This window comes from Leptopilina heterotoma, unplaced genomic scaffold (assembly GCF_015476425.1).
Source record: "Leptopilina heterotoma isolate Lh14 unplaced genomic scaffold, ASM1547642v1 Lhet_6, whole genome shotgun sequence".
Classification (NCBI taxonomy): domain Eukaryota; kingdom Metazoa; phylum Arthropoda; class Insecta; order Hymenoptera; family Figitidae; genus Leptopilina; species Leptopilina heterotoma.
In genome coordinates, this window is record NW_025111137.1 from 3,305,027 (window position 1) to 3,326,990 (window position 21,964).

Genomic DNA, 21,964 nt, shown 5'->3' on the forward strand with positions numbered 1-21,964 from the left:
TCTGTAGTATGTAGTAAAATGTGAGTTATTATAGGAATATTCCTTTAGAATCTTTGCGTTATAAAAATGCAAATTACTTTGGTAATTATAGTTTACGTGTCAACTCCTTTTTTTTACTTTTATATCTTTCTTAGCACGAGGTTTTTCTCTCTCCTTTTTGCTATACAAGGGATGTTGAATTTAGACAAAGTTCTAGTTAGAGAGTATTAAAAAATGGGATAAGTTTGGTCTTCAACAGTGGAGTTTTTTAGTTTGTGGGAAAGTTCACAAAACTTAACCCTCTGCCTACGCTGACTTATCCCCACTCAAGCCCTTTTGAATGTAATTCCCATAGTCCCCAGTAGCCTATGGGTTAATCATAAAAACTGCGACCCAATATGGTCAAATGGTTCTATCAAATATTTTCCAAAAACTTTGGTGCATTTAAGTGATGGAACCATTGGGGTACCAAACCACGGTTTGTCAGATGAAGGTCTGTGTTATTTGGACAAAGGTCCAAATAAGAGAAATCCCACAATAGAATCAAGTCTGATTTGGGAATCTTCATTCCCAAATCTGTATTCTCTTTGCTAAATGAGTTGGGTTCGTTAATAAAACTTTCATTGATCTAGGCACCGAATCCCTCGGGGATTAAGGGAAATGAAAAAGCTGATTTCTTTACGGATACAGGATCCAAGAAGATAGGTCTAAAACCAAGCTTTGGAAAACGAAAGTGGAAAATCAAACATTTCCAATTCTCTATATAAGAATTGAATGAGAAAAAGACACTTCGTGCCATAAAATATAAAAATAGCAAAAAGTATAGACACTGGACTAGAAGAAACGAAAGAACAAAAAATAATCAGACAACAGACGGATTTTAAACAAAGAAAACGAAGTAGTCGAAAAATTAATTACTTCCCATCCTATTTTTGTACTCGATTAGGGGCCGAATTTAAAAGCTCCTTGCTTTTTATAATTACTAGTGCCAATTACATCCAATTCTAACATATATGTATTCACTATTTAAAAATCGGGTCTACATGAACTACAAGGGTAGGTAGTGCAGCCAAAAAAATAGTGAATGCGACGTAAAAAATTTGTATTATAGCAAAACAGAAAATTGGCTAGACTTAATGAAGAGTTCACTTACTTTTTCCATTGTGGAATTCTGCGAGTAGCGCAAATAAAAAAACAGAAAGGATCGGAAACAAAATAAAAACGCGTTAGTATTCATTCATCAATAAACGTGATTGTGAAAGATGATGGCAGATGAGAACGAGCTACTTTCTACTTCGCAGAGATTTCCCAAGTTTTCAATTGCTACGAGCACTCTTTGAATTTTTCATTTTTTTTTCGTTTTTCTCTATTGAAAAATGATTGTTTTAAGATCGAGAGCTTTAGAAATTTTGAAAACTTTGGACTTGTTTTGAAGGAAAAACCTACTTTTGTTTAAATAAAGTAGGTATAGCAATAATCATTATGTATTATAGTAGAAGTATTCATTTTTCTATATATGTATGGACTCCATTCACACTGTGCAATTTTTTTGGTAACACATTTACAAAAAAACATATACAATATTTAAGGCACTCAATTTACAAAGGACACAATATTAAAAATACAAATTTACATTATTTTATACATTCTGTGTACAGTGTTCCTAAAGATTTTAAATAACTGCCAAAAAAAAAAAATCAACGCAGAAAGTAAAATAAAATTCCTAATTTGAAAGTCTTCAAAATTTCGATGTTGCAAACAGATTGTAAGTAATAAAAATGGTGGATCCAAAATGGCGGTGGGATTGATAATAAGTATAGGTTAGGGTGGATCGAACCTTAAAGGCTATAACGGATTAAAGGTATAACGGATTAAAGGCCCGTTCATACGCGGTATATACAAAATTTCAGTTTCTCGCGCCATCTTCCTTAGGCGTCAGGAACTAAAATGTATTTATGAAACACTAGTTTATTAGGCTTGATTTTTCTGTCCCTCTTAAAAAATTCATTATTACAGAAAAATGTCATCAGTTTAATATTTTTTCCAAGTTAAATTTAGTACTAAATTGGAAAAGAATTAAATTTTATCGATCCACCTCAGGCTAAATTTACGCAGACAATAAAAATATGAGGGAGGATATCAGAAAAATACGTGTGTATCATAAAACAAAATTATCATAAAATTTCGTGTTGTGGAACTCGCATTAAAGTTGATATTAATTATTAATTTGCGCTACTAAAGAATTCTGATCTAAACAGCTGTTATGCTAATAAATTAAAATATTCTAACGCTATAGTTAAACGACTATACAATTTATCGAAACTATATATATATTTACAAAGAATGCGGATAGTAAATGGTTATTTTTGAAACTGCATGTCAGCGTATTTAATGTTCTATAGCCAATTTGTTATTATTTTTTAATCGTTAATGTTGAGATGATGGGATTTTTTTTTAGTCAATTATAAGTAATTAGATTATAAATTCTATAGTATTATCTCATACAGTAAGAAATTGAAAGAAAAACATTTTCCGTTAACAAAACAATAGTTTTTTTTTTTGCTACAAATTTTTTTTTACTTTGCTGCTTTTAATAAATTATTTATTTTAAGAAATAATTTAGTAATACTTTTACGGCTTTTATTTTTTCACTAATTTTTTAGTAGTACTTTCAAGATTTGTATTTTGCAAATTTTTTCGTTTTAAATATTTATAACTTATCTTTTAGTTTAATTTTTATTATTTACATTATATTATTGATATCAACAGTAGAATGTTATTAGTAATTTTTTTTTACAAAACTTTTTATAATTCTTATCAAGAAGATAGTGATATTCTATGCAATCGTAGTTAAAAGAGACGCCCACTTCTTTTCGTTGGCTACAATTTCAAGGTCACGAATCAGCCAATAGAATAAACGGAAGCGCCGTGCGAGGCGCCGTGTATAATATAACTCGTTCAAGCATGAAATAAGTGATGCAACTAAAATCATCTTACTTTAACAAGATAACAAATTTTCACTACTAAACCGTTTTTTACAATAATTTACAGAAATTATAAAGAATTTATTTATTATAAAATGAAATTTGCAGCAAAAATATAATATTATTTTGTCAACAGATCAACAATTTCTGTTTGAAATATTAAAAATAAAAAAAGAGAACATATATTTATTTCTAGATTTCTAAATAAACTTTCACTCCTTTCAGAGTGAAAAATGAGCGACAAATTGTAATAAAAACAGAATAGAAAATTAGCGGAAAAAAATAAACATAATTTTTGTTTTTTTAAATATTTTTCTAATTTTAAATATCACTCCAAGTGGATTGAAAAATTGTACTTCCAGTAGGAGTAGCTTTCCATCCACTGGAGTAAAATATTGAAATTTAATTAAAAATTCAATTTTTTAATAGTAGAGAAATTTTATAGTGTTTTAATTTCTACTGAAGAAAATAGAATTGTTATTTTTTCTTTCAACGAGCATTTTGTTAAACAAGAACAAAATTATTTACAGAGTTCTGCATAAGATTTTTGAAAGATAATAAAAATTAATTTTTTTACTTATTTATTTTTTTTGAAAAAGAATTTGAAAAATATAATAAAAAGGGCATAGTGTACCTGTCCCTCCACATTCCTTGTCCTTTTGGCACGAAACCGAGGGCAGCCAGCGATGTATTTAAGGACTCTAGTGACGCGCTAATCTCAGAACAAAACTGCGTGTGATTATCGAAAAATAGCTCTAAACCGTGCTCATGCTTTTTTTTTTGTTTTCGTGCAGTTCAAAATAAATATAAATTATGTTATTCTTTTTTCTCTCTAAAAAATAAAACGCTGTGTAGTGCGCTACTTTGAAAAAAATACTGGTGAGATTATAAAAATTGTGAAAAAAGGCAAAATATAGAAATGAGATGTGATTGCAAAAATAAAAAAAAATTTTTTTATTATATTCATTAAATTCCTGGCAAGAAAAATAAAAATAATTTTTACCTGAATATAATTGCTTTCTAAATATAAGAATATTATTGATTTATGTCTCACGTCATCAATTATTACTGAGTTGATTTATTATCGATTTGAACTTCATTGTTCGTTTCGTTTTTTTTTTAGTTTTTTTACATTTTACTCAGTGTGACATAATCGTGAAATAAATTTATGAAAACATATTTATTACACTTGGAGATTTTTATTTTGAACCAATGTTCATTGTAAAGAGAAATAATAACGTTAATACTTTTCGTTGGAAGAAAAATTTGATTTTTATCTAAAATTAATATTATTGTTGAAGTCAAATCAATGAATCAACCTTCATATTTATGACTTCCTGTAATTAAAACTTATTTTGTTCTGTAGAAAACTTTAATTATCATTTTCGGATAAAATAAATTATTATAGTTGCATAATTTTTTGTGAATCATAATTATTATCATGGCAAAATTAATTAATTTCTTTTTGTAAATCTTAAAATTTTGGATAGAAACAAAGATTTTTTTAAAATTTCAAATTATTTTTTCTTTAATATAAAATATCTTTTAATTTCTATATAATGTAATTTATTTAAATAAAAAATTTTCTGCTTTCAATTTTTTTTTTCAAGATTTGAATGTATCAAAAGTATAAAAATATCAAGTGGAGTATTTACGTAGAATTTCTAGCAGACTTTTTTCGTTGAAATAAATATACTCAGAAAATAATCAGAGGTCTAGGGGAGGACTCAAGTTTAAAAAAAGAATTTACGCATTTTATTTATGATATCTGAATCTTTAAATGATTTTAAAAAAAAGTAACGCACTTTAGAGGACATGTTTCGTTTTTCATTCAGAAAATGCTAATGATCCTAGACCAGGAAATAATTTTCGGAGAAAAAAAAATTTACTTTTTTTCGCTCTCTCAGCATTCATACTCTTCGAAAAATATAATTAACTTCAACGTTTATTAATAAAAGTGCTATTTAAATCAATATACCTTAGAAATTTGTGAATATTGTAAATCGTAGTGTTTAGTGCCAAAAAAAGTACAAAGTCTAATTCTAATTTTCTTTATATACAAAATTCTAAAAATATCGTAATATACGCAACGTGACGACAGTTTCTTTCATAACATGAAATCGTAAAATTCTTTTTAAAGAATTTTCTGATTAAAAAATTAATTTTTACATTTAAATTAATTATATTATTTTTTTAATTAATTATTTTTTGTATTTAATTTTACATAAAAACATTTTTTATTAATTAGTATATTTTAATTAAATTAATTATTATTTTGTAATCAAATTAATTTTTATTATTATTTAAAAAAGTAACAAATTAATTAATAATATTTATAATTAATAACAGTAATTAATAATTAATAAGCAAGGACAATAATTAACTACAATTATGTTAAAATAATTTGTAGTTAATTAATTATAACAGTTACAATCAAGTCACAAGTTACAAGTTAATTTATTGATTAATTTACTAATCATTAAATTTTTAATTATTAATTAATTATTAATTATTATTTAAAATTATTAATTATTAATTGCTTATTACCTTATTAATAAATTAATAATTAATTTACTTATATCACTTTATTAATTAACTTCCTAAATCACATAATTAATTTGATTATTAATTTATACAGCAAATTCAATTAATCATTACCTAATAAATCATTATTTTCCAATTATTAATATTCCATAATCCTGTTAGGCAAGAAAATCTGTCCCAAATATTAAGAAATTAGTGCATCAGCATATACTTCTGATTTAATAACAACCTTTTAATTTTCAGTGCAAAAAGTGAATAAAAAAAACTTTTTCGGAAAAAATTAATTTTTGGAAAAAAAATTTTTTTTATGTTTAGGAAGAAGAATTCGTAGATTGTAGAAAAGTTTTTTGTGCAAATATGCTCGCATAATAGAAAACTTTTTTCTGTTTTTATACAAAGATTTTGAAAACTTCAAAATTCATGCCAATTTCTACGCAAGACGCATTCAATAATAAAGTGAGAATAATTAGGAAAAAAAAAGTTTTCCATTTTTATTTTGTATAGGAGTTAATATAATACAGAAAATAAACCAAAAAACCAGTAGAAGAGAATTTGTAGGAAAAAAAATTTTTTTTCCACATCTTGTTAATAAATAAACAAAGAAAGACCCATGGTTACATCTAAAAGATAATTGATTACAATATTGTTATTAGTTGTTAAAAATTACCAGGCAATCTTTCACCAACGCACACCATAATATCTTTACTATAATACACAATATATTATTGTTTTAATACAAGCTAATAATGATATATTTACAATAAAAATTAATTTCAATTTAATCGTAGATATTTTTTTTTCAAATAGATAATCACACAATAACAGTGCCACGATGCAATACACTATAAAGCATTTACGATTTTAAATTTCTATATATATATGTATATATTTATAGCAGAGAATTTTTAAATATTTTTTTCAAATTGTTTCAGATCAATATTCACTTTTAGAAGATAGAAGAATGCTTTTATTGGTCTTTTATCAAAAATTGACTGTATTATTAAGTTTCTTTTTTTTTGGTAAATAAACTAAACAAAAACTAATTTTTTCGAAAGATAATAGTAATTTTTTTGTTTTTGTAATGAAGATATATGTAGGTGCATCCTTCACTTCTTAAGAAGTGCTTAGAAGTTCACTTTTCATTTAAAATTTGGTGCGAAAAATCGCAAAAGTAGAATGAAAAAAGGTAATACTTTGAGGTGCATCCATCTAGATGCCCCAGTTATCGCTAAAGAAATTACAAAAACAATGTAATTCATTCAGGTGCACCTCTGAAAACGAGAGATTTTCATCCTTCTTCTAGAATCAAAAAAAAAAAAATACTTCCTTACTGAAGAAATTACAAAAATAATGGAATTCATTTAGGAGCACCTATGAAAACGAGAGATTTTCATTCTTTTTCCAGAATCAACAAAAAAACTGCTTCCTTGCAGAAGAAATTATTTTGGTGCACCTCTGAAGAAGAGAGATTTTCATCCTTCTTCTAGAATCAACAAATAAAAACTAATTCCTTGCAGAAAAAATTGTTCGGGTGCATCTTTAAATTTCATCCTTCTTCTAGAATCAACAAGAAAAACTACTTTCTTGCAGAAGAAATTAAAAAAAGAGTGAAAACAAAGGAATTCATTAAGGTGCACCTCTGAAGACGAGAGATTACAAAGAAGCCTGAATAATTTAAAAGTAAAAAAATATTAAAAATAGAAAAAGAGATGCACCTCAAAAGAAATACTATCCACAGCAGTACTTTCTTTTTTTTGTATAAATTATTTATTTACCAAAAAAAACAAATATTTCTTATTTTTGCCACAGAAATTATTGAAATAAATAGACAGTCAATTTTTCAAGACACAAGATAAACATTTACTCAATGGAACAAAAGGTTTTTGCTTTACAAGGTATTTAATATACGATTATTTATTATTATTATACTGTTTAAAGAGATATTTTAAAATTGAGAAATCACATTGATCAAACGCACACGAAATCTTTTTCTATATAATCTATATAAATGTACTTCACTCTTGTCATATCGTTTCACAACGAATTGAGCATTTCAAAGTAAAAAAAAAACATATTTTGTTTATTTGCAAAAAATAAATTGTACATACCCAACGTGAACGGGATGCCTGTTGATGTCAATATTGTCTGGTTTTAAATTTGCAGCGTGCATACGATTATAATTTTCTTTGGTGATCATCTCTGTAATTATTCGATCTAAAAAAATTAATTTTTTCCTGTAGATTCCAATTAATGTTGGAGGTGCCTCACAGTGGCGAAAAATATACTTTTTCGTTTCAAATCACTCTAAAGGTCACAATTTTTTACCAAAAACGATTTTTCTTTTTTCTAAATCATCGTAATTAAATTTTCTATCGATCTCTCAAGCCTGATTTTTAAATTTTTGTTTTTAAAAATTTGTTTAATAATTCAATAAGTATTAAAAAAATCATAAAATCGTAAAAAAATTTTTTTTAGCTTCATTAATTAGGAAAATTAATCACAAAATCTATTAAAATAAGGTTTGAGTATTTTTTTGATGCATGAAAAAAAGTATAACAATTTATTAAATTGTTTAAACAATTAATTGTTGTTATTTTTGTTATAAACTGTAATTAGGGCTAGAAATATCTAGTTTTTTCTCAATTGTGAAATTGGTCATGAGTTTGTCATAAATTTGTCATCTACTAATGATAAAAAAATAACTTAATTAAACATTGTTTAAACAATTAATTGTTCTTATTTTTTTATAAACTTTACTTAAGACAAGAAATTTCTAGTTTTTTCTCAATTGTACCATTTTTCAGAAGAAAAATATCTACTAATGATAAAAAATAAAAAATTATTTATTTATTAAATTGTTTTAACAATTAATTGTTGTCATTTTTTTATAATTTCTAGTTTTTTCTAAATTGTCCAATTTTTCATTAGTAAAAGTTTATAAAAAAAATAATAGCAATTAATTATATTAAAGTCTTATTTTGTTTGATAAAAATCCATATATTTTATTTTTGTAATTATTTATTTAGCTTTCGCCCATTTTAAACAATTAATTGTTTAAACAATGTTTAATTTATTTATTTCTTATCATTAGTAGATTAATTAATTGTTGTTATTTTTTTGTATCTGATGACAAATTGCACAATTGAAAAAAAATATAAGTTTATAGCCTTAAGTACAGTTTATAAAAAAAATAACAACATTTAATTGTTTAAACAATGTTTAATTAATTTTTTTTATCATTAGTAGATGTTTTACTTATGACAAATTTCACAATTGAGAAAAAACTAGAAATTTCTAGCCCTAATTACAGTTTATAACAAAAATAACAACAATTAATTGTTTAAACAATTTAATAAATTGTTATACTTTTTTGATAAATCAGAAACACTTAAACATTATTTTAATAGGTTTTTTGATTAACTTTCCTAATTAATGAGACTAATAAAAAATATTTTTTACGACTTTTTTAATACTTATTGTTATTAAAAAAATGTTAAAAATCAAAAATTCAAAAATTGGGCTCTAGAGAACGATAGAGAATTTAATTACGAAGATTTAGAAAAAGAGAAAAATCATTTTGGTCAAAAATTGTGACCTGTAGAGTGATTTGAAACAAAAATTCAGAAGAATTATAATAACACAGGTTAGCAAGGTTTTTAATAATTCAAAATGGCGGATCCAATATGGCGGACGAAAATATTAAAAATTTAACGGATTCGCTTGAAACTTATTGCTCGGGGGTTTTTGGGGTTGCTGATTACGAATTTGAACTCAGATTTTTAAAATTAAAAATAATGGATCTAATGTGACGGACAAAAATTAAAAATAAAACGGATTTGCTTGAAATTTATTACACGAGTGTTTTTTGGCTTTCTAATTTTCAGTAAATTGTTGCAAATGGTTTTTTTATTTTTATTTTAATATTTTTTCCGCCATTTTGGATCCGCCATTTTGAAATTTGACGTTTTAGAGAAAATCTAAGTACAGATTCGAAAAAAATTCCTTTAAAAAGTTCTTACTTTCCTGGGTCCAAAAGTTGACCCAAATTAATAAAAATAAATATATAATTTATAAAAGAAAATTATTTAGAATAAAAGAAAATATTTCTCACCACCAGAATGTCGATTATCCCTCTCATCGTCAGTGACGTTGACACGCATGGAATCATCTCCCATTGATTTCATATCATCACCGGTCATATAACGATACTGTTGCTGATCGCTGAGCATCGGATCTTCGCCTACGAAATTAATTTTCTCATCAAAACTTATTCAAATCATTTAAATGCAAAAAAATAAATTGGAAAATTTCAGTTTGCAAAAAAAAATATGTTGATGTACGGAAAAATAAAATTAAGGTCAAAAAAATTAATTTGTAATGATACTGTCAATGATGCCATTGTGTACATAAGCAAAATTAACACAGTCTTATTATATTCACGAGAGAGAGTGAGATATATGTTGAAATTCTATCTCTGGAAAAAAATGTAGGTGCTTTATTTTCTTTGTGCGGGAAATTATAATCGTTGCCTGTTTTTGCAGTCAACTGGAATAATTAAATTTACATTTGCTCTTCTTTTTCTGTCCGAAATAGAAATTCTCTCTTCAAAACTCAGTTCGAGAGCTTTTATTATTGATATTACATTTTATATCAAATATTTTTGGATTTTATCTCTTCTTCAAGGACCGTCGTCTTCCCAAAAAAAACCAGACTTGCAACACTATTATTATCTCCAAAAAAAAATAAGATCAAACACTTTGATTTAAAATGTAAAATTACTTTTGAAGATGAAATGCGAATTCGTTAGAAGAGATTTTTCACTTTTTAACACAACGGAAATAGTCTAAGATTGAATTCACAAATTATTTTTGGTTGCATTTCAATTGTGGAGCAATTTAGAAAATTGCTGCTAACGATTTGTAAAATACGTCAAAGTGTCGTTCATCTTTAGAGTTTATGAGACTTGTACTCGGTTTTTGCTGTAACTGACACTGAGACCGATTCCTAGTGTATAATAATAGATATTTCAGGAATGTAACTCATAATTATCCACTTGGTTAACAGCTCACAAATTCAACCTACGCCCACTCGTGTCAACGCACCAAATAGGGCTTTAATTTGTCACGCTTCTTTTACCTCATTTCACATGTGAAAATCCCGATGAAACTATTTTCTTTTTAAATCCTCAATTTTTCCTCTCATTTTTCTTTGACAATTTTTTAAATTCACTCTCAATCTGCAAACAAATTTCTTTAAAAATCTCCCAAATGAGAAACTCCACATGAACTGATCCAATCAAAAAATTATTCTATATTCAAAATAATTTCTACAAAATTATTTACAGATTTTAATTTTATATAAAGAATTTTAAAGCATTTTTTATGTACTTTTCAATTCCAAAAATCTTTTTTTAGAAGAACATTTTTTTACCCCTATTTTTTCAAAAATAAACCTTATTTTTTAATTTTCACAAATATTACATTTTTATTTTATTATTAATTTTCTTCGATAAGCTGAGACTTTTTCCAACAAAAAATTAAATGGTAAATTAATTAATAAAGTAAATTTTGAAAAAGAAACAACAACAAGTTTCCAAGAAAATGAAAAAAAAATTTTTTAATTGTTTTTTTATTATCTTGAAAATATATTACACTGACAAAAAAATTTATTTAATTCAAATAACCAATTATTTTTCAATTATGAAATAAATATTTACTTTGATAATAGACAAGTAGTCAGTTATTTAAATCAAATAAATTTTTTTTCTGTATGTCGTCCCATTTTCAAACATTACATAACTTACTGGAAAAAATCTCAATCCAATGAAACTGACAAAAAAATTAAAAAATGTAGTAAAAGTTACTATTTGCTTTTTGTTTCGTAACTTTTTAAATAATTTATCTTTCCAAAAAATTTTGTATTTTTTAATATTAATGTAATGAAAACATCCAATTTTTGCAAAGACTTTTATTAAAAGATTTGATAATAATAGAATTTCTTTAAAGAATTTTATTATTTAGGAAAATAATTGAACTCTTACATTTTTTTAACGAATTGAATTGTTTTGAAGAATTTCTTTTAATTTTTTTAAAATAATGGAATTTTTAATAGTTTTAATTGCAAATTTTCAAAAGTAATTTAATATTATGAAGAATTTCTTTCAATTTTTTAAAGTCATCGTGCTTGTGAATTGTAATTAAACATTTGAATTTTATTCCAATTTTTGAAAATAACTGAATTCTTTCGAGAAATTTCTGAAAATAATTGAATTTAAGTAAAGAAATTTACTATTCATACAAAAATAATTGAAGTCAAAAAAAAAAAAACAATTTATCAAAACTTTTGAGAATAATTAAATTCTTCAGAAAAATTTTATTACAATTTTTAAAAATAATTGAATTTTTTCGTGAAATTTTATTAAAATTATATTAAGAATAAGTATTTATAAAAATAATTGAATTCTTACGAAGAATTTTATTATCTTTGCGAAAATAATTGAATTCTTATAAAACAATAAATTTATCAAAACTTGAATTCTTGTGAAGAATTGTATTATTTATAAAAATAATTTAACTCTGAAGAAGAATTAAAAAAAATTTTTTGAAAATAATTAAATTGTTTCGAAGAATTTCTTTAAAATTTTAGAAAATAACTGAATTTTTTCAAAAAAGTTTTTAAATATAATTTATTGAATTCTTTCGTGAAATTTTATTAAAATTGTATTCAAAATAATTATTTACAAAAATATAATTGAATTCTTCTGAAAAATTTTGTTATAAGTATGAAATGTAATTGAATTCTTGCGAAGAGTTTTATTAAAATTTTTGAAAATAATAATTAATTATGTAGGTACTAAATAAGTAGAATTATTCAATTTTGAATTTTAAATTTTCGAAAAATTGAGGTTGATATTTAAAAATAAAAATTTTTGTAATTTGCACAATAATAATAAGAGATTGAATGTCGCGTTTTGAGATTTAATTATTGAAAAATAAGGATTATTGTCTAAGAATGGGGTTAAAGTTTTTTTTTAATCAAAATTTGCAAAATTGAAATATACACAACAAATGCTTTTAAAATTCACTATATTCAAGTTTTAAAAATTAAAATCTGTCAAGTTTTGTTAAAATCACACTGATTTAAAAATAACTGTGCAATAACAAGGTAACTATGCAATTCCCATAATTTACACATTTTAAAAAAAGTTAATATTTATGGATTTTTTAAATTTTATATAGAACAATTTAGCAGAGTTCCAAGTAATTTGCTAAAAATTAAAATTTTTACTTCACCATTTAAAGTAAAAATGCTCAAATCGCGATAAGGAAAGATGAATTTTTTCTTTTAAAAATGCAAAAGTTATGGAATTAACACCTTGATGATGGAATTTATTATGAAATAGCAAAATTCTCGCAAATGAAGAAAATAATGGAGTTCTTTGTTGACAATATTTTATTGCGGTTACTTTGGACGCACTTGAAAGCGTTTCTGTTATTATGAAAGGCTTCTATTTCTGAAGGGCGCAGACACCATAAGCTTCAAAAAGGAGTGATGTGTGCCTCTGAACAAGTAATTAATCAAATCCGATAACTGAATTAAGTTAAGCTAATGTATATACGTCAGAAACGAAAATAGTTCATGACCACGGTAAAATTTATATTACTCCGTTCAGCTTGACCCAGTTATAAATGATAGCATTACTAAATTTCACGCTTGTCGAATTTTCCCCCTGGTGTGCGATCGTTAAAATTCATACGAAAAATTTTCAAAATTTTATATTTGCAGATGAAAATAATAATAAATGTTTAAATGCATATCACAAAAATAGCGATTCATACGAAAACAAAAATTTCCATTTTCCAAAGTACTTTATTACAAAAGTCATCATAAAATTTAAAGTAGATTTTTACAAAAAAAATTTTAAAATTTAAAAAAGCACTTTTTCTCTTCTACTTTGTTCGGTAAATTTTATCATAAATTTCCTTCGAACTATTATAATTATTATTATTTATTTTTTTATTACTACTATTATTTTTATTATTATTAAAATTTATAATTATTATTGTCTGGATATGAACCACAACCAGGTCACCAATCTAGACATAGATTAAAACCAGATCACCAATCTATAGTTGCTTTGAAACCAGACCACTAATCTAGACTTAGATTGAAACTAGATCACTCTACACCCAGAGAAAATTTTATTTAAACCAAATATAATTTATTTTGATTAAATAAAAGTATATTTGTCTCAAAGCCTACTGAATTGTTTATTAGTTTTAAATAGGTACAAATTTTCTTCGACACAGATAAAATTTTCATTTGACAATTTTATTTAAACCAAATAAAATTTATTTGAAATATATAAGAAGACCAGTTGGCTTTGAGTGAAATATAACTATTTTCTGGATAAAGAGGTAGCGTATATCTAGATTATTATTCTAGACCCAGATTAAAACTAGATTACGAATCTAGAACTTGTTTGCAACCAGCTTAATAATCTAGACCTGGATTGAAACTAAATCATAGATCTAGAGCTGAATTTTAATCAGATTGCTAATCTAGATCTAGATTGAAACTAGATCATCTATCTAGTGCTGTATTGAAACCAGATTACTAATCTAGATCTAGATTGAAACTAGATCATCAATCCAGACTTACTTTAGGATTAGATCATCAATCTAGAGCTCATTTGGAATTAGAAAATATATATTTAAACCTAGTTTTGAATTTGATCATTAATCTAGAGATGCATTGAAACTAGATCAGAAATCTATATTTACGTTGTAACACAATCTAGACCTGGAATAGTGACTAGATCATTAATTGAAACTATATAATGAATCCAGACCTAAAATTTTAACTAAATCATTAATCTAGATCTTAATTTGTAAGCAGATCATCTGACTAGAATATTATTCAATATTTAGATTGAAATTAAATAATTAATCTGAACGGAGATTAGGACTAGAACACAAATGTAGACTTGTAGTCTTGAGTTGAAACTAGATGTCTAATCTAGACCTAGAATGAAGCTATATAATTAATCTAAACCTAATTTGTGACTAAATCACCAAACTAGACCTAAATTTGTAACTAGATCATCAATTTAGAACCAGTTTTGAAATGAGATCACCATTGTCAACCTAGATTACAACTTAATTATCAATGTAATTAGGTTTCAACTAGAACATAAAATATAGATTTTTATTAGAACTAGTCAGTAAAATCTAGAACTCAATTGGAAACATATCCATTTATCTAGACCTGGTTCGGAACGAGTTTTTTAATCTAGAACTGAATTCAAAACATTGTAATCTATCTAGACTTGACTTTGTAATAAATATTCTATCTAGACCTACATAGAAGCTAAATTATTAATCTAGACCTGAATATGTAACTAAATCATCAATCTAGTTCTTAATTAGAAGCTTAATTAAAGCTAGATCATTAGTCTGGACTTGTATTCGACATCTAGATTGGAATTAAATCATCAATCTGAACCTAGGTTAGAACTAGATCAAAAATATCTAGACATTTATTGAAACTAGATGATTATTAATTTAAGCTAAATATGAATCCAGATCATTTAAATAGACCTGAGTTAGAACTAAGACACCAAACTAGAGCTAGATTGAAACTATATCATCAATCTAGACCTCAATTTGTAAATAGATTACCAATCTAGAACTAGTTTTGAAACTAGATCACCATTGTAGACCTAGATTACAACTTAATTATCAGTGTAGGTTTGAACTAGATGAACACAAATATAGACTTTTATTGAATCTAGTTAGCAATCTAGAGGTAAATTTGAAACACGTTCATCTATCTAGACCTAGTTTGAAACTTGTTTCTTAATATAGAACTAACTATAACTATATTAATCTAGACTTGAATTTGTAACTAAATCATGAATCTAGTTCTGAATTTACAACTAGATCATCAATCTAGAGCTGGGTTTTAAACCTACATTGGAATTAAATTATTAGTCTGAACCTGGGTTAGAACTAGATTACAAATATAGACATTTATTGAAACTAGATTATTAATCTAAGCTAAATATGAAACTAGATCATTTATATAGACCCAGCATTATCAATGTAGATCTGAATTTGTAAATAGATCATCAATCCAGAACTACTTTAGAAACCAGATCACCAATTGTAAGCCTAGATTACAACTTAATTTTTCAATATGATTAGGTTTAAACAATAACACAAATATAGACTTCTATTGGAACTAGTAGGTGAACCAGAACTTAATTTGAAACATGTTCATCTATCCAGACCTGGTTTGGAACGAGTTTATTAATCTAGAAATAAATATGAAACTCTGTCATCTATCTAGACTTGGTTTAGAAATAGATATCCTACCTATAGACCTAGATAGAAGCTAAATTATTAATCTAGACTTGAATTTGTAACTAAATCATGAATCTAGTTTTACATTTATTACTAGTTCATCAATCTAGAGCTGGATTTGAAATCTAGATTTGAATTAAATTATTAATCTGAACCTGGGTTAGAACTAGATTAAAAATACAGATATTAATTGGAACTAGATTATTAATCTTAAGCTAAATATGAATTCAGATCATTTATATAGACCTCGGTTGAAACTTAATTACTAAACTAGAACTGGATTGAAAGTATGTCATCAATGAAAACTTAAATTTGTAACTAGAACTAGCTTTGAAACTAGATCACCATTGTAGACGTAGATTACAACTTAATTATTATCAATGTAGGTTTGATATAGATGAACACAAATATAGACTTTTATTAGATCTAGTTAGCAATCTAGAAGTAAATTTAAAAGATGTTTATCTATCTAGACCTGGCTTTAAATTTTTTCTTAATCTAGAACTAACTATAAAACTTGGTCATCTATCTAGACCTGGTTTGGCAGTAGATATCCAATCTAGACCTAAGTTTATAACTAAATCATCTATCTAGAGCTTGATTTTAAAATAAATTACCAATTTTGACCTAATATTGAAATTAAACCATGGATCTAGACCTACGTGGGGACTAGGTCATAAATCTAGACTTACTTTGGAACTACATATTCAATCTGGAGCAAAATTTGAAACTAGATCAGCTATATGTACCTGAACTAGATAGGAACTAGATAGATTGACCTAGATTGAAACTAGATAGATTGATCTAGATTGAATCTATGCCCTAGATTAAAAACTAGACCTGATTTACGGCTAGATGATAAATCTAGAGCTGGGTTGGAAACTAGATCTCTTATCAAGTCATAGATTGGAACTAGATCACTAATCTAGATCTAGATTAGAACCAACAACTTTATCGTCTTTAAATTTTGTTTCCTTTCTCATTTTTTGTAGTGTTGAAGAGTAAGAAAACTTTACTCCCGTCAGTGATTTCAAATACTTTCAATTACAACTTTATAGATTAAAAAAGTGTGTAGAAAAACAATTCCAAATGATACTGATCTAGATTCAATTTTTCATTTTTGGAAAATGTCCCTAATTTTTCATTCTGAATTACCACTGAATAAATTTTTAATTTATTATAAAATAGTTGAACATCAAAAGTAAAGAAGAAGAACAAGATGATAAAAAGGATCGTAAAAGTGATGCTGAAATTGAAAAAAAAATATTCGCGATAGAATTTAAATATGATCATGAGGATTTTACGTAACGTGATAAAAAGCACTTGCTCTCGATTGTCTAACAATTTTGCTGATGGGCCTTTTTAGACAAACAAGCCTAAACGAGAAAAAAAGGTCACTTAGGTAACGTCACTGACGTTACAAATCAAGTTAAGTAGTCAATCAATGCTACATCTATTGAAGAGTGTCAGCACCGCTATTTTTCACACCATTATGAATATCAATTACTTCCTTGTCTATTATAATATACTTGAGACGCGTAACTATTTTCTTTCTAAACTACAAATCCCTCTTATTACCAAGTCCGTTAAATATTAATCACTTTATTAATTTTAAACATACAACGGTTCAATGAGTAGTCCTTATTAAATATATGTCATTAAGGAGTGGAGTACTTCTAATTACACGAGCTCTTCAATATTATGCACAAGTAGATCTCGATACTTATATTCTTTATTTAAAACAAACACTTTATTTAAAACAAAAATTTATGAAACTTAGCCGAAATGTTTTGAAAATTGGATTTCAATTTTTCAATCAAAAATTAGAAAAGAAATCCAAATTCAAAAATTGAAATTAAAATCCAAAAATGAATTACTTATAATGTCGCTGTTCCTGTTGCGAGTACATCCGCAGCAAGGCATCTTGTTCTTATTTCTCTTCTTGTCCTTGGCCATGTTTTACAAAAAAAAAAAAAAAAAAATTTCGTGGAATGCAAAAACAAAAATTCCTCAAGCCAAAAAAATAAAAAAGAATGGGCGAGTAAGTTGCTCTAATTGGCGCGTAAATTGTGGCGAACAGGTTGCACCTGTGTTTATGTGTGTCAAAACGTGGTTTTGAATAAACTTCACAACAAAAGATCACTTCACATATACAGAGTTACATAAAATGACAACAATTCATTTCCACCTTTATTTCAATGTCACTCTGAAAATATCACTTTTTTCTTCATTTTTCAAAAAGAAAAAAAGAATATCCTATTTTTCCAGCACACAAACACTTTTGTTTTGAGGGAAAAAAACTCATTTTACAAATACATTGAACAATTTTGAAATGAAAAGTTTTACTTCTTTTATTGGTAAAATACTCTTTTGAAAAATTGAATTTCCAACTTTTTTTTGTTTTTAATCTAAAGTTTTTAATTTCGAATTCGAATAGTAGAATTTTTTTTTAAAAATTGTGGCAGTTGAATAAAATTACGGTATCTCGAAAATTATTTCCCGCCACAAAGAAAAATTTGTTTGTCAAACTATTTTGTTTTTACATTTGCACCGGGCGGATCAGGAACAGCAACTGTTCTAAGTCGACTTCAAGATCGACTCTAAGACTAGAAAAGTGACCTCATTCCATGAATCACCAATTTTATAATAGTATCTACCTCCAACGCCAATGAAAAACTGGTATTTTCACTATATGCACATAATTCTCCAATCAATTATTCTTTTCCTCAAAGCTCATCAAAGTCCTCCTCTCCTCCGTCAAGCAATGACTTCAGACGCTCCGATCCAAATTATCATAGAATTTAATACTATTTCAAAAAAGCTGTTTTTTCCCGATACCGTAATTTTGAAAATAATTAATTAATTTTTCCCCAAATATTATAAAGAAGAATTTGGGGGAAATTAATTATTTATTTAAGAAAGAAAACGGAACAATTTTTTATTAAAGGCATGTCACTTTTGTTTTGACATTTCGGAATTTCCGGTTTAGAGAAAAGTTTTCAAATAGTGGGGATTTCTTTTATTTCGTGTTTCTATTCTTTTGTATTTGCATACTTTTACTTCTTTTTCCTCTCTTCCTTTAATTTATAGACCATCTTTATGAATTTAATTTTTTTTCGATAATAATTATTTGTTGGATTCGAATTTTCGATTCTCAAAAAAAAAATTAATAAAAAGTACAAGTTTTTTAATCTATTTTTGAATTTTTTTTTTTTTTTTTTTTTTTGCAAATGGGGAAAAAAGTGATACATATTTCCTATAGAGAAAAATACTGAACCGTTGGAATTCCGTTATATAAATTAAAGTATTTTGGTGCACTGTTTGAATTTGGCTTGAAGCCAGCGCACACTGAACTAACGAGAGAGAATAAGACTCGCGGAACAAGGCTGCACACTGTCGATTGCGTAACAGGTAATAGAGGGAGAGACGGAGAGAGAGAAAAAAAAGAAGAAGGATGGTATAGTGATGATGATAATGATGATTATGATGATCGCACACGTCAAGACGAATTTTTACAGGTATATACATAGCAAAATTGCAATGACGAGGAGAACTTGAATTACTGCATATCTCATCGATAATAATTCATATCTATAATCTAGCAGAAAACAAAACTCTCATCATTACTCCCTTTTTCCCTCCAAGGATCTCTTTAATTAAAATTTCAATTACTTTTTCGAAAAACAAATTCAAATGATATAATTCGATTTTGCCTTCCTTTAAAATTAGATTTTCCTTTCAATCAGAATTACAGAACCCAAATTCATTTAAACTAATCGAAATCAGAACCTATATCGTTAACGATAAATATTTTTTTTCGAAAAACACAATTTTTTTTCGGTATCATTTCTAAAAATAGATTTTTTTCTTCTCTAATGGACGGAATCACTTCCTCAATATTCTTATGACAGCAAATAGTTGCTTACGTTACATTACTGGTTAACTGCGAAGTTGAAGGCGAGATATAACGCTGATATGATTCTCACAATTTATCTACGAATGATGTAACGTGAATTAGATTCAGTATCTCATAAATAGATAATGTATCAAGTTCTTCTTCTTCTTCTTCATATGAACAAAACCAAATTATCCTTCCTCGCTTGGATCAACTTCGCACTTGACAATATATAACATCACCTTTATTTTTGATTGATTTTCCAAGAAATACCACAAAGTCGAGAATAAAAGATAATTCAGGGGAAAAAATTGGATTAATTTGTCCCATTAAATGTACATTATCTACTTGTAATGATAAATCTAAGAAATATAAATCTAAATCTACAAATTGATGGAATTTTTAAAATCAGTGTGTGATCAAAATTGTTTATATTTGAAATAAATATTTACGAAACAGAATTTGGAATAAATACTTTAAAGAATAAAGAACTTTTTAAAGAACAAAAATTCGTAGATATTTTTTTCACACAGTGCGAAATGAAAAACGGTGCAAAAAATTGATGATGATCTTGACCGTGAAGGAGGTGAGAGAGTATAATATGAAAAGTCATAATATAAATATACTTGATTGCATCACAAGTGAAATAGAATCGCTACGTTTTGTGCAAAAATGAGCGTGTGTTTTTTTTATATATTTACAAAAAGAATAGAAAAAAAGAGAAGAAGAATAGAGACGACAATGGAAGAGGACAAGGGTAATGAGGATGAGAGAGAGAGAGAGAGACAGAGAGTAACAAAAAAACGAGAGCGAGACGGTGATAGAGAACTTACGAGTGTAGGTCATATGGCCCTGGTAGTAGGAAGGAAGGTACACATGTTGTGCGTGTGGCGGTTGACCGTACACATTCATGGCAGCCACGTCGATTTCATCACCACCTACATTGTACGCCATTGAGGAATATTTTTGATTTCATCAATAAACCCTCGAATTTCTTTTTTTTAATTTTTGTTCTTTTTTTTAAATTCTCTTTTCTAAATCCTCTCTATTCACTGGGTTGTATATATATATATACACATTTAAAAAGGAAAAGAAAAACATTTAGACATTCAATTTTTAAATTTATGAAATTAAAAAAAACAGGAAGATAAACAACCACTACATCGCTGCCAAAAAACACTACACATAAAACACTTTCTGTATAAATTCAGCCAGTTGGATAATATATAAATTTAATGACGCACAGTGGACAAGGAGTTCAATTTCGTTTTTAAATAGCTCTTTAAATTTTCATTTATTATACTCAAAGGGATAAAACGGAATGTTTGATAGTTATTTATTTATCTGTTTATCAACAATATAAAAAATGTAAATAATTGTAAAAGTTGGTCTGACTCAGTCCAGTATGTCTCTTATAACTTCTTAATGGCTGAAGAACATAATTAACAAGTTTCAGTCGAATTCAATGATTTTTTAAAAATTCGTCCTCCATTTTGAATTTTGAAAATCGAACTACAGATTCGTAATCAGCGACCCCAAAAACCCTAAAGTAACAAGTTTCAGCAAAATCCAATGAGTTTTTAAAAATTCATCCGCCATTTTAAATTTTGAGAATTGAACTTCAGATTCGTAATCATCGACCTCGAAAACCCCCGAGTAATGAGTTTCATACGAATCCAATAAGTTTTTAAAAATTGACCCGCCATATTGGATCCGCCATTTTGAATTTTAAAAATTTGACCTCGAATTTGCAATCAGCGACCCCAAAAACCCCCGAGTAACGAGTTTTAGCCGAATCCAATGAAATTTTAAAAATTCATCAGCCATATTGGATCCGCCATTTTGAATTTTGAGAATTGAACTTCAGATTCGTAATCAGCGACCTCGAAAACCCCCGAGTAACGAGTTTCATCCGAATCCAATAATTTTTTAAAAATTGACCCGCCATATTGGATCCGCCATTTTGAATTTTGTAAATTTGACCTCAAATTTGCAATTAGCGACCCCAAAAACCCCCGAGTAACGAGTTTTAGCCGAATCCAATGGATTTTTTAAAAATTCGTCCGCCATTTTGAATTTTGAGAATTGAACTTCATATTCGTAATCAACGAGCCCAAAAACCCCCGAGTAACAAGTTTCATCAGAATCCAATAAGTTTTTAAAAAATTGATCCGCCATATTGGATCCGCCATTTTGAA

At 26.6% G+C, this 21,964-nt stretch overlaps 1 protein-coding gene across 18 annotated transcripts in view; it reads right to left on the reverse strand.

Annotated features, from left to right (window-relative positions):
• Positions 1 to 21,964, reverse strand: part of LOC122509148 (ankyrin-2-like) — a 186,960-nt gene that overhangs the window by 63,770 nt on the left and 101,226 nt on the right. For 12 of the 18 annotated variants that reach the window (XR_006302308.1, XR_006302304.1, XR_006302301.1 and 9 more), the window contains exons 18-22: positions 20,600 to 20,704; positions 9,619 to 9,747; positions 7,616 to 7,721; positions 3,598 to 3,675; positions 1,133 to 1,150 (exon numbers count right to left, since the gene is read on the reverse strand). Coding sequence is in view for 5 of the 18 variants with exons in the window: in XM_043622968.1 (XP_043478903.1) it covers positions 1,133 to 1,150; positions 3,598 to 3,675; positions 7,616 to 7,721; positions 9,619 to 9,747; positions 20,600 to 20,704 (436 nt within the window). In the remaining 13 variants the exon portion in view is untranslated. Of the gene's footprint in view, positions 1 to 1,132; positions 1,151 to 3,597; positions 3,676 to 7,615; positions 7,722 to 9,618; positions 9,748 to 17,748; positions 18,078 to 19,148; positions 19,281 to 20,599; positions 20,705 to 21,964 lie in introns of those variants that run through there. The other 6 variants (XR_006302303.1, XM_043622970.1, XR_006302310.1 and 3 more) reach the window with 5 other exon arrangements.